At 42.1% G+C, this 14,056-nt stretch overlaps 1 protein-coding gene across 1 annotated transcript in view; it reads left to right on the top strand.

Annotated features, from left to right (window-relative positions):
* Positions 1 to 14,056, top strand: part of xirp2a (xin actin binding repeat containing 2a) — a 78,916-nt gene that overhangs the window by 14,715 nt on the left and 50,145 nt on the right. The window contains exons 5-6 of the mRNA XM_037090443.1: positions 7,545 to 7,585; positions 10,226 to 10,626. Of these exons, the coding sequence (XP_036946338.1) occupies positions 10,414 to 10,626 (213 nt within the window). The 5' untranslated portion in view covers positions 7,545 to 7,585; positions 10,226 to 10,413. The remainder of the gene's footprint in view (positions 1 to 7,544; positions 7,586 to 10,225; positions 10,627 to 14,056) is intronic.

Here is a 14,056-nt window from a genome sequence, read left to right as displayed (position 1 = left end):
CTGTAATTATGTTGTAATGCTCCTTTAAAGGGCCCCGCAGCATGTCATATGTAGCTTTTGAATAAGTGCACAGTGACCTTGCTGACCATCTGCTGCATGACGACAACTTTCTCACAACATTTGTGAGTTTGAGGTGACATTATTTAAGTGTGTTCCTAATTTCAAGTCCACAGATACTTAAAGCCGCCTCCAGTCATAGATAATACTTCAGGAGGAGACATCTTGTGTCCTGCATTTAAATTTGTGCAAATTAAAAACAGTTCTGTATTCATATAATCAGGATTAATTTTTTTATGAGGGAGAAGGAAAAGATTTCATTTTAAGGATATAAATTTGATAATCATACTTTTATGTGACAAACCACCTCTGCAAAGTACATGTAAGTTGAGATGAGTGTTAAATGTTGTCGCGTAAAGAGCACTAAAATATTGTTTTAAAATGTAGTGGACTACAGATTCTTTAAACATATACTTTAACTGCAGTTTCTTTTCCTTTAGGTTTCTGGCTCTACTGTTATAGTTCATTCTATCGACAGTATATAAAGACAGACCGCGCACCTCCGCTTCCTCCCACTGTACGAAAATGAAGCCAAATTATAAATGTATATGCATTTTGGGAAGCCGCCATCTTGCATTGGTGATAATTTGGGGCCACTTTCTGCACAGTACTCATCAGGCGTTGGACTAATGACGTCTCATCGCCTTTATACAGCGTCAAATAACATGAACACTTTAGCTCACATCAGCAAGATAAGAACTACCCTAAAAAGACAGAACCCATCTTTGGAAAAGAAAATGTTTATGATGTACTAGTTTTTTAGTTTGGTCCATGTCCCACCTGATAACATCTAGAAGGGTTTATGTGCTATACTGCAGGCAGCCACCAGGGGGCGGTCAACATGTCTGGATTCTATGATATGCAGTCAATGATATACTGTCCACTGTTGCAACTCAAATCAGCATCATTTCCACACACAACAGGCGACTGTTTCCAGAGAAAAGCTCTGATAAACCCACAGTAAACTAACTGTCTTGCACCAAATGGTCCACACAGAGAGTTGGCAGCTAGCAAGCGAGCATAGTGGAACATTTAGCTGCTGATGAGCCAAATGCATTCTCTCAAGGGTGGCTGGAGACCAGAAACAAGATTAAAAGAAGACTTTGACTCCAAATGAATGCTAATGTTAGTCTTTAGCCACTGGATGTGTGCAGACGGGTAACTGTTTGCTAACACGTTAGCCTCACCAACTATGTAAGGTGACGTTGTGCAGATTTTAAATTATGCTGCATCTAAATATGGCCTAAAACAGATTTAAGTACAAGTATTCAATATCAACACCAACTGTATGAGATCACTGTTAAATGGTAACGATGTTTCCATAGAGATTTTTGTGTCTCATTACGTTTTTTATCCCCTGATAGCCACAAGAACATACCCAGTAGCCATCTAGGAAGATATATCTAGTTTATTATTTGTCTTTGAATACATTTGCTACTGGAATACCATGCTGATTGTTTCGCAAGAGACTGAAATGAAGTGATTAACCGCCGTGTCAGTGAGCAGCAGCGGGGAGGGGTTGTTGGTCAGCGACACCATCCCTCCTGCTGCAAGTTTTGCCTCAACTTGAGTCATAAGCCCATCATTAATTCCCAGCCCCTGTCCTGGCTCTGCTGCCTGGTGGGGTGTAATTGTTTCCCCAGGGATCCTGATAAATGGCTCAGCTGTCTCGCTGCTCCGTGACCCGCAGACCTGTATGTATGTGTGTGTGTGTGTGTGTGTGTGTGTGTGTGTGTGTGTGTCTAAGACAGGGAGAGAGAGAGAGAGAGAGAGAAGGATGGGGCGAGGGAGTTTCTTTACCTCAGGGGAACAAATAAATGGTGCGAATTACGTCATTTTTATATAATCCGTTTGTGGTATTTCCATTTTGAAACAGCTTGCATAAAAATAGAGGGTTGTGTGATATCCAACATGCAGCATTTTCTTCCTGGCAGTCATAAATGTCACTTTGTCTGAACTGTACATATGTAAAACTCAGTTTAGTCTTCCACGAACATGAATCAGACGACTTACTTGGCGGGTGTATGTTCCCACCTGTGCGTCTCGCTTAGATGTTTCCACTGATCTTATTCCGTTCTGCTGTGATTAACACATCAATGATTCATTCGTCCTCCTGTTGGGAGCATTTTGACATAAAAGCTGGATGTGAAAGCAAACAACGTGGCACAAAACTGTTGTGGGGATATATCTGTGGGATGGAATGACACATATTTTGGCTTTGTTGTGTTCAATGTAGTGAATTTCTAAGAATGCAAACTTTAATGGGAGTATCATATTTGAGCAAATCTGGGAAGCAATGTATATTTGCTGTAAAGGATTACTTGTTGAAATATGGCTTGTGCACCTTATATACAGCATGTGTTTCCTTGTTTGGGGATCGAGGTGTCCTGTCAGTAGTTTTACAAACATCTCTTTTATAATGGTGGACTATCAGTCTTACTGGATTTTTTTACCTGCAATACCACGAGTGGCCACTGGGCAAAACAGGAAACAGGGCTGAGCGGTGGCTCTTTATCCAGTTAATAACTAGAACTAGCATATTCTCCACTGACTGGTGCGTTAGCTCGGCGGCTACAGTTCACCACTTCTTGCATCATCACAGCGACACTCAGATGAACTGTGTAACTTATTTATGTCAAGTTTTAATCACGTTACATTCTCGCGACCGCCAAATTCCTTCGTTTACTCTTCGACTCTCTTCCCAAAGTTTTAGTGATTGGCGCCAAAGCGTAACGCACCATTAGGGTGAATAAAGATAAAGATTTCTTTCTTTGAATATTGTTGGAAACATGTGCCTTAAAGTACACAAGACTACAACATGTCTAACAAAGATATAGTTCTCTAGTGTCTAGTTTAATGCAGAAATGTTCCATGTTATCTTTAATTTGGATGATGGCTAAATTAAATGAAGCGAGTTCAGTTTCAGGGCCCTCATGTTGTTCATGCTGGCTGACTTTTTGAGTACAACTGCATCCACAGGTGTCACAGCAGTATATCAGATCCTCCTTAAATGGCTAAAATTAGCAGTATATTGATTTCTCCATTGAATAACAGCGTCCAACACAAGCCAATTAACTCAATAATGACTTCCAGCACTGCTGTCAGTCCAAAATGCCTTGATAATTGTTGTCATGAACAACAACTTGATTAAATCTCTGTCCATTATCACTTAACAACATCCTGATTCAATTAATTAACTGAAAATGTCTAAATAATCAAACTAATTGGCAAGTAGCAGCTGGCTTAGATACAAAGTCAGTTTCATCTTTCGACAGCCTTTTCAACATTTTGGGGTTTCCGTAGCGTGTTTTATATGGTTTGAGACATTTCTATGATTTCTTTAACAAAAGCTGACATGAATTTAGGTGTTTCTGAGAGAATGACATCACCTCGACTTTGATAAACTTTTCGTTGTGTTTCTGAGGATTGAACACCAGAGGGCAGACTCGGCATTCAGAACAGATTACAGGCATGTGCTTGTGGGGGGAAAAAAGCAGGGGAACCTGAGGGCCCTTCCAGTACAAATGTCTCCCATTACAGCCACACTGAATATATTTTATTAGAGGGAATATCAGTGAGTCATTTCAATATGTGCAGCATGTGGATTTAGGTTTGTTTTGCTTCCCTGCACCTTGCGCTGGTAACCTCATGTAACCCTGCTGTGTCTACATGGCTTTCTAGTTATGCTGAATGGGATATTTTCTCTAAAAAACCCACAAAGTAATGAGATTTTGCAAGCATGTCAAACCTACTGGCGCACTGAAACACCTACCTGCAAGTTTTCCCCAGGCTCTACCCTTTCCTCTCATCTTGGACCGTGTTTTATTGCCGCCTTTAATCCAGCGCACGATGCGGCGGCCAGCTGTGATGAATGTGGAAAAGAGGGGACAGTCGTTTTTTTTTTTTTCCCTACTCTGAAGGAGGAGGACGAGGAGGAGGAGGGTGGCTGCGACCCCGGCCGGCAGAGCAGATGGCATCCCCGTCTGTCTGGTCTGTTTAAAGAACACTGCAGGCGAGGCCCCGAGTCAGACAAGCCAACTACACAGCCCGAGATGATCTCAAAGCTTCCACTGCCGCTTTCCACCCCAAAGACATCAAGATTTAATACCTTCTCCGAGCTCCAAATCGCTGCACACAGCCGTGTAACCTGAGTTTACTGAGATGTTGCTGTCAGGAGCTTCCTCCCCGCAGAGAGCTGTTAACCAGTAATGGAATGTAACAAGTCCAAGTACATTTACTCGAGTAGTGCACTTAATTACAGTTTTTTATTTCATGTTGTCTGCTGCTTTATACGTCTACTCCACTACACTTTGCAGGCAACTATTGTACTTTTTGCTTCAAGTCATTCATTTGATCACTTTAGTTACTAGTTACCTTGCAGATTACATCCGGTAACAGAGCCAAGGTAGAACATTTTTTAACACATTTATTTTTCTCAACAGATATTCAGATAAACATGATATTCAGTTGACATTTAACATCAGCTACTTTAAGATGTTTTTCTTGTGGTTCCCACTGAGCAGGAAGGTAATCTGCAAAGTAACTAGTAACTAAAGCTGCCAGACATGTAGTGGAGTAAAAAGTACAATATTTATCCCTGAGATGTAGTGGAGTAAAAATCTTCAGTTCCACAAATGGAACTTAAAGCAACTTGAATTTGAAACTGTACAGTGCTTGAGGAAATCTACCACTTTAGTTACTAGTTACTTTGCAGATTACATGCTGTATCAGAGCCAAATTGATGCATAATTTACCTTTCCTATTGATACTTTAGTACATTTAAACAGATACTTTATATTTTGCATAGGTGACTTTCCTTTTCACTAAAGTAATATTTGAACACGATATCTGTACTTATTCAAGTACTTATTCAGTACTCTATTATCAAAGCAAACTGCATTTTATTTCCATGCATACCTCGGCTTCACCTTAAAAGACTCCTGTGTCTGCAAACCTCTGTTGTCACTATTGGTGGATCAGACTGTTACTACTCTGCGCGACTATCGTGTGGCCCTATCAGATGACCTGCTGCCTTATATTGAAGGTGAGGGAGGAAGTAAAACCTCAGTAACCAGAGTCGAGTGGCTGTCATCTGATCCTTATTGACTGCTGTGTCTACCCGTGCCTAGAAAGTAAGCAGGAAGTATCACAGTGTGTGTGTGTGTGTGTGTGTAGGGGGGAGTACTGGGCGGTAAATCCTGTCTGGAGGAGAGGTCATTTGTTCTGGAGTCAGTGAACTATGATCAGTCTACATACTGTGATATTTGTTGTGTAGATAAATGTTCAGCGCTGGATTAACTGATCAGTTTATTAGATTATCACGCCATCATTGAGAGCAATACGGTTTGGTTAAACACAATAACTGTTCTCGGTCCATTAGTGTTTCCATTAGGCCGCAACTAACATTTATTGTCCCAATTATTTTCTGACTCTACCAAGTTAAGTAGTCTATTAAATTTAAGTTGTTAGAACTTTTTAACATGTACAATTTAAATTTAATAGTCTACTACGTAACTTGGTAGTTCTGAGGTTATTAGGTTTTATGACTTTTTTTTTAAACAAAAGACATAAAAGTGTCAAATTCAGGATATTGAAAAATGCCAATTACATGTTTCTGAAGCCTTACATTAAAACAGGTAAATATTCATGTTTAAGAAGTGAAATAATGTTGTGTTGAATAGGACTACAATGTCAAATACAACAAGCGAGTTAACTTTAAATCAGGGAAACAGCTTACCTCAAAATCACCAAGTAAAGTAGTATAATATCTTTAAGTTGTTATAACATTTTACCTTGTCTGCATTACATGGTACTGCTGAGGTAATTGGTTTCCTGACTTTTTCAAAGTAAATGAAACTTTTAAGACCATCTGCCAGATAGACTGTCTCCTGATATTCATCTTTTAAGCTCCAAAAGCTACATATTCAGCAATTACTCACATAATCTAACTTGCCTAACTTTAGATTTCCCATATGTACGCAGCAGCAGTCTTGGGGGAGCTAGTTTCAGGTGCACCTGTTTAAATGGATAAACTGAACTGCAAACCGGCCTCAATTTAGATTTAGCTGAATGAATGAGGTCATCCATCTCTGTCCAGCCTCCAGAGCTCCAGATCCATTTCAGATGCATGTTTTCCTTTCCGTCTCAGTACACCAGAGACCCAGTGAAAAATATTTCCAAAAAAGAGGCAGCATCCAGGAACATTTTTGTTACTTTTTAAAGGTTGGCTGCTCGCAAGATTATTGCTCTTTATTTCCTACAAAATGATTGACAAAAACACTGATGAGCAGCACCCTCTGATCGTTAACATTGTATTTAAGTGTCTCATTGCTCAGTATTTTAATGGTTAATGATTTTTTTGTTGGGGTATTATATATTACTCTATTCGTCTTGTCTTTCCCTCATTAGTTTGATGCTTCAGTAACCTAATCTTTCAGGGGAGGATCAATGAAGGTTCATCTTATTATCTCATCTTAAATGAAAAATCTCCCCGCAGACAATCTTCGAAAGTTTATTATGAGCAGTTGCAATTTGCCTTTCTGGCATAATCATTTATCCTCAGCCCACCTCTTCTCGTTCAATTTACGGCTCTTATTTTCTTCTGTTTACATTCTGTTAAGATCTTTCAACGAGTCTCACAAGTGTGTAGCTGGTTGAGTTTGCTTCTCAAGCCTCCCTGTGTCAGTATGGCATAAGTACCCAAATCAAAGTGTGTTCAGAGTAGACTGACAGGAAACCACCAATGAAGACATTTTAAAAAAGGTGCAATATGTAAGACCACCTGTCAAATTATACTCAAAACAAATAGAGAGCAGCATATCGCCAGAGCTGCCCTTAGCTAGTTAGCTCAGCAAGCCATGCAGCTAGCGGTTCGGAGAGTGCCAGTGTTTACACCACCAGCACAGGATCTTTGGACCAGGACAGTTGGGGGCTCGCTGGTTAGCATGCTTCTTTAGGAGAGGTATCAGCGGCACAATACATAGATGTCATATTACCAAAAGTGCTATTTATTAACATTTTGTTGATTGTTTTAGTTCATTTGGTCATCATTTGGTGCTGTGCAGGCAGTATCTATCAGAGCTTGAAACAGCTGCGTTTGAAAATAGGTTTCATGAAGATTAGTAAGAACAAAAAGTATAACTGGGTAAAATCAAACAGTGAGCTAAAAGATGCCAAAGAGGCCTACGACATAAGTGCAGTTTTGATGGAAGTTATTGTTTTTAGCTCAATATGGGCAACTTCTTATTTTGTGAGTATAAAAATCTACTAAGAAGAGCTAAACTTCCTGAAGCCTAAATGTCATCTTTGGCTGAAAGGGAGTGTTGGAATCAGATAATATCTTCTGACATTCCCTATTATATCAACAAGCCAACAGAAATGAAAAGTGTGGTGAGCTGTGACAGATTTTCCTGGCCGATGTGTTGAACAGCTTTTCTAGTCGAATCCACGTCAGTACTGTGACATGTTTATGTTTTCTGCATTTGCAGACTTTGTCTTGGGAACCAGAGGGACCTTTTAACTCTGCACTGTAAGTAGATACTGTGTTAAGGGTTTTTTTCTTTTTCTTCCTGACAGCATCTTTTAGTGGTTTATGCATACTTCTTTCAGAGACTGTAGACAAAATAAACTGTTACTTCTTCGTATCTTATCAGAGGGATCATATTTCAGTGTGTCCTCAAAATAAAGCCGTCTCAAGCCAGTGGCCGTGAGCGCAAACACAGGACCTGCGACATATTTTATTTAATAGAAGCAGACATTTTTTTTTCCTTTTTTTTCTTTTTTGCCCTGGCGAATCTTCACCAGAAAGTCTCTCTGAAGCCCCACAAGGGCTGAAATATTGTCGCGTTGCATTAAAGAAAAGCTGCTTGAGAGCCTTGTGTTTTAAGGGGGGCGTTATGTTTGCTCTCACACTGAATTCTGCCCCGCTTGAAACAGAATGTGTGTGTGTGTGAGTATCTGCTTTCACTATGCAACAAATCAGGATGCATAGCATGGGAAATTATTACTGGTGGAACCTATGTCCAAAAAAAAAATAAAACCCTGAGACATGAAGTAGATAATACATGATAAATAGCCTTCCAGGGTGCCTCTCCATTGGAGAAAACATGATACAGTCCCCTTTAAGTTGCCCTCCCAAAACACTAAAGGTAATGAAGTGCCCTCCACAGTACCCTTCCACTGGTGAAAACATGATGAAGTTCTCTCTCGGATTCACTTCCTGTGTAGAAAATGTGCCCCCTTTTTGCCATAACTACATCACTACTTCCCGTTCTCTGGTGCCCCGTCTTACTTGTCCACCCCTGCCCCTCAAACATCCCGTATCTGCCACTGACGCCATTAGTTCAGATCATATCCTTGCCGTCCTATTTTCTCTCACCATTGTGTTTTTCCAGTGATGTGACATGAAAGTGCATTTGTAATTTTAAGTCCTCCTTGTATGTGCGAGTCAGCGCTGTAAGCTGAGCGGCCTCAGCGGACACAGGATCCAGCTGAAAGTGACACACATACCTCTGGCCCTCTCTGAATAATGCATCCGCCGCTGGTATAAACGGAGTGATAGTGTGTCCTCCGAAGTAACTATCAGATGCATATATCATGACCGTTCATTCATTAAGATTGGATTATCTGGATTGCCTCTCAACCCCTTTCTCTCTCCCTCCCCCTTCTCGCTCTGTATTAAAGCTTCTATTGTGGCTCTGACTGACCGTTTCAGGCTTGTAACTCCCATCCCGCCTTTGTTTCTACCTGATCCTGTAACTAAGTTGTCAATCTCTCACGGCTCCCTCCATCAGGCCCTCTCACTCTCCCATCCATCAGCTGACCTTCTCTCTGTCATCCCGTGCCAGTGTTACAAGGTGAAAATGTTGACTCCCTCCATGTTGAAACAATCCACTATCATGAGAACCTAACTTTTATTTTTCACAAACGTGACAGGATGAGGGGAAAACCAGCTGGAAAGTGAGCCACAGAGGAAGCAGAGAGATAACGCGTTCATTTCCCTTTTCATGCCAGGTCGGCGTGGAGGAAAACACCTCCCAGGATGTGTTGGTGTGGCTGGTGAAAAATTAACAATACACGCAACATCGTGACTGCAGGGTTAGTTGTTACGTGCCTTCCTTGATTTGTTCAGGAATAATGAGCTCTGCTACCCGCCCCAGACCTGGTGTTAAAAGGCAGGATGGGTGAGGCAAAAAAAGCTGTTAATCTGTTTCCTGAAAGCCGGCAGAGGTTCCCTCATGACCAGTGGATTAAAAAGTGGAGCACATTTGATTATTGCCAGCATTAGTTTTTTTGATGCTGGCTTTGCTTCTTCAGTTTTCTCCACACTCTGTAATGCTGTGAAAACTGTTCCCCTCTCCTAATTTAAATTCAATATGTAGAAAAACCATTGAAATGGTAATCCCATCATCCACCACAAATTAAATTTGCCACATTAAATGAAGGTGAAAAACACATAAATTAGCATAACACACTGATATGGAATGAGAGAATATTTCATTTTTAGAAGCCTATGCTGTGTTGACCAAGGTACTTTAAAGGGACAGTTCACCCCCCAAATATAGAAAACATATTTCCCCTTTTACTTGTAGTCGTGTCGTAGGAGATGATAGAATAATATACAATTGAAGTGGACAAGTAAAGCAGTGAGAATAATGTAGTCTATAACTGAATTACTTCCCAACACTGGTTTGTGTAACAACCATACTGGATTTAGACGGCTGTTCTGAAAATGTGCTGTCACCGTCAATCACAGAGCTTATGAACATTCTCTGCTGCAAATCCACAGTATATATAGTCCTGAAACAAGAGCTCTGAAAGTTTCATCAGTTCAAACTTGTGATTTAAAAAGCAGAAATCATAGAATTAGAGAAAATGATGACGTATGAATTTGAATAAACAACAAGTATAAGCTTCAGGGTTGTCCATAAAGAGACAGTAAAACTGTCTGTCCTCCTCGTTTCTCTAGCAGCTAAATCAATCTTTCTGCTTTCCTTTGTCGTCATCCTTGGGCCTGCTCTCACAGCTCATATCTCAATTTGCCTCTCTGAGCCCACATGTGAGTTTACATAGGCTTCTGTGTATGTATGAGTAATTACAGGGCAGCGGAGAGAGGAAAAAAAAACCTTCCCCCTGTGAACTTTTCCTTTTCTCCTCCTCTTTCCTCCAGCCTCTGCCTGCACAGCCCAGAGAACCTCCCAGACTGAGAGGAACCCCAACAACTCCAGCATCTCCATCTCCCGCTGTCTCTCCCCTCGCTTCCTCACCCCATCCTGACTCACCTCGCACAATAGACTTCCCCCTCCAAGCAGCAGCCTGAAGGGAAAAGACTGGGGGGGATTCAGTTTCTGTGCAACAATGGAAATTCAATCAGGAAATGGAGAGGAGGTGGCGAGCGCAGTGTCGGCGACCTCGGGCTTCGTTTCCCGCAGTCCCTCTGGGTCGCAGGTAGAGGCATCGGACGATCCGGCTCGCAGAGACGACCTGCAGGCTGCTAAGAGGATTGAGAGGTTTGACATCCCACTTGATAGCCTGAAGAGGATGTTTGAGAAGCCTGCTGGGGCAAACACAGTAAGTACCACCGCTGTGGATTTTTTTTATTTTCAATTTCACTTTCTTTTTTTTTTTTTCATGCCATGAAATTCCACTTCACTCCAGGTAAATTGGGTGTTACATAACTGCCATGCCTTGCACTTTGTGCTGAATGTGCCAGATAGATGGATGGGTTTTATGCGGCCTGCATTTCAAACAAAATGAAAAAGCTTTTGCAACCTTCAGAAGAAACTTGGAAATGTAGAGTGGTGACATGAGTGTGAGGTCACGCCACAGGCGACACAGATCTGGTTTCCGAGTGGTGAAACTGTACACTTTGTAGTTTCACTGTTACAAAACAGTTTTTTCTTCTTGATGTATTGACAGGCGACGGTTATGGTTGGCCCGACTGGTGGCTTATTTTTGGGAAAAAAATGAATGCAGACAAAATGGGATGTTGCTTATCTCTTCATCGCAATATGATTCATGTGCTGGTAACTTGGGGTTTTCCATCTTTTCGTTGACTCTGGCAGGAAAGTGTGTACGGTAAGCGTTTTTTCACCAAGAGAGGAGGACGGCTTTCTCTCTCCAGCTTCGCTTTTCCATCTCAGCTGGCTTCCCTGAGAGGAAAATCTAACTCTGTTGGAAATGAAGTGGGTCATTATGAGCAATCCTCCCGTTTACCAAATGTCTGATGACGAGACAAGAAAGGCCCAGATGACCTACTTTTTGCTCCTCATGTGGTTGTGACATCAAGTCTAAACCCCTTAAAAAGGTCCAAAGGCAATGAGCTCAACGCTGCATGGATCCAAACTCTTAAAATCTGAAAGAGCAAATGTATTATGGGGGATGTTTTCAACCAAGGCGGCTCAGGTGCTGGTTTGGAGGCAGTGCCTACTCTGGAACCAGTTCTTTGCATCTCAACAGTCAAAGAACTGGTTCCCTAGCAGGAAAACTGCTTACAGAGTGGCACCAAAACTTTCCTGGTCTAGAACAAAGACCCATTTACACCAGGGGCCAAGTTATTGTGCCCAAGAACTGCTTATGACCATAAGGACTAGCCTCGTTTGGAGCAGCACTTTTGAGTGTAGTCCATTGTAGTTGTTCCTAGCAATGCTGGGAAATTGGAGACGTATACATGGACTGAATGATGTGACTGTACGTTGGCTCTCACGCCTGTGGAAAAGCAAACCCGTTCCTCAAGGTTTTGCAGGCTGAACCAACTTTGAACCAGCACTATCACTAGCCCAGGCTTGGTTCGCTTGGGTTGAAAGGGGGTGCCAGTGTGGACTGGTGGCACAGATACACACCGGCTGCATCTGTGCACTGCCACTGGGCTTGCTGATATTTGACACCATGTTATTTAAGACCTATTTCGGGAGCTTTATGGTTAAGCAAGGTTTCAAAAATAACCCTGTAATTGGCATGTCGGCTGCTGCTGGAAGCAGCGCGAAACTTCTCCATCAGGCCAGAGACAGAGTGGAGAGAGATGTTGATCTATTAGAATCAAATCACATCTGGCTCTGAGAAAACATTTTACAGATGACTGTGGTTAATGAGCCACATCACCAAAGCCAGGAGTCGGAGTCAGCATCTTCTGAGGTTTCTTTTTGCTTTTCAGTCCAGCTTTTGAGGCTTATGTGTCCTTATTTTTGTCATCAGACATCAGACATGTGTTTGGGTTACTGCGGTATGAGCCGTAACAGTCTCAAGAGATAAGAGCTCTGCTCTGTCTTATTATGGCTGTTTAACATTCCAGTATCTCATTGGCCATTAGTTATTTGTGGAAACTCTTATCTTGGGCTTACCATTAGGAGAACTTTCTCAGCCTTTTGATAAACAAAGGCTAACTGAGCCATTTGTGTGCGTCAGTGTCATTAGTCTCTCTTTGTTCAGTGTTTGACTCGTTAAAGCTGCTGTAGTACATATTATTCTATTAACAATGGCTCAAATGACTGCGTGTAAGAGAAAGGAGCCACTCAATGTGACAAACTTTCATCATCCACAGGCTCAGCTCTACCGAGTGATTAAGCATCTTTAGGTTGAAAACGGAAAGGGTCTAAAAACACACTACAGCAGACAGGAACCATTAACAGCGAGCTGGTAAACACAATGGAGCGGTTAGCAGCTAAAGAGCAAGATATTCCTCAGAGGAGTCAGTGGAGACCAAAAACTGAGCTAAACGAGTGATGTAATTGGCCTGTATTCATCATAGCAGGATGTTACCCTAGTCTGTACCTTCCATAATGGTTACACTGTTGCCAAAATGCAGTTTTCTGATCTGACAGCACTGCTGGGTGTCTACAGATCATCTTTATGTTTATTGTTAGCCTGAACATCAGACCTCAGATTTTTGTGCCTAAATATCATCAGTCTGCAACAGTTAAACCATGACGATGCAGTACACTCCAACAATGATGTGTTGTAGTTTTTTATGTTGTTGTGGAAACAGTATATGTTGTTTCGGGAGTCAGCGGCAATCAATCTGTAAAGTCATTAAGGTATGAGGACCCATTGGTGGTCCAGTGTGTCCCTGACCCGTTCAGCCACCCCAACCTTCTCTGTTTAAGGACTTTGTGGCTCTGCTATCATCACAGCATTTACTCATTTACTCCAGACTTCCTTAAACTTAATCCCAAAGGTGTTCTATCGGGTTCAGGTCAGGACTCTGTGCAGGCCAGTCAAGTTCATCCACACCAGACTCTGTCATCCACGTCTTTATGGACCTTGCTTTGTGCACTGGTGCACAGTCATGTTGGAAGAGGAAGGGGCCCGCTCCAAACTGTTCCCACAAGGTTGGGAGCATGGAATTGTCCAAAATGTTTTGGTATCCTGAAGCATTCAATGTTCCTTTCACTGGAACTAAGGGGCCAAGCCCAGCTCCTGAAAAACAACCCCATACCATAATTCCTCCTCCACCAAATTTCACAGTTGGCACAATGCAATCTGAAATGTACCGTTCTCCTGGCAACCTCCAAACCCAGACTCGTCCATCAGATTGCCAGATGGAAAAGCGTGATTCATCACTCCAGAGAACGCGTCTCCACTGCTCTAGAGGCCAGTGACGGCGTGCTTTACACCATTGCATCCGACGCCTTGCATTGCACTTGGTGATGTGTGGCTTGGCTGCAGCTGCTCGGCCATGGAAACCCATTCCATGAAGCTCTCTGCGTACTGTACTTGGGCTAATCTGAAGGTCACATGAAGTTTGTAGCTCTCTAGCAATTGACTGTGCAGAAAGTCGGCGACCTCTTTGCACTATGCGCTTCAGCATCCGCTGACCCCTCTCCGTCACTTTACGTGGCCTACCACTTCGTGGCTGAGTTGCTGTTGTTCCCAAACGCTTCCATTTTGTTATAATAGAGCTGACAGTTGACTGTGGAATATTTAGGAGCCAGGAAATTTCACGACTGGATTTGTTGCACAAGTGGCATCCTATGACAGTTCCACGCTGGAATTCACTGAGCTC

Source organism: Acanthopagrus latus, chromosome 24 (assembly GCF_904848185.1).
Source record: "Acanthopagrus latus isolate v.2019 chromosome 24, fAcaLat1.1, whole genome shotgun sequence".
NCBI classification, from domain to species: Eukaryota; Metazoa; Chordata; class Actinopteri; order Spariformes; family Sparidae; genus Acanthopagrus; species Acanthopagrus latus.
The sequence above is the reverse complement of the archived record's forward strand: the minus strand, read 5'-3'. Positions and strand labels throughout refer to the sequence as shown.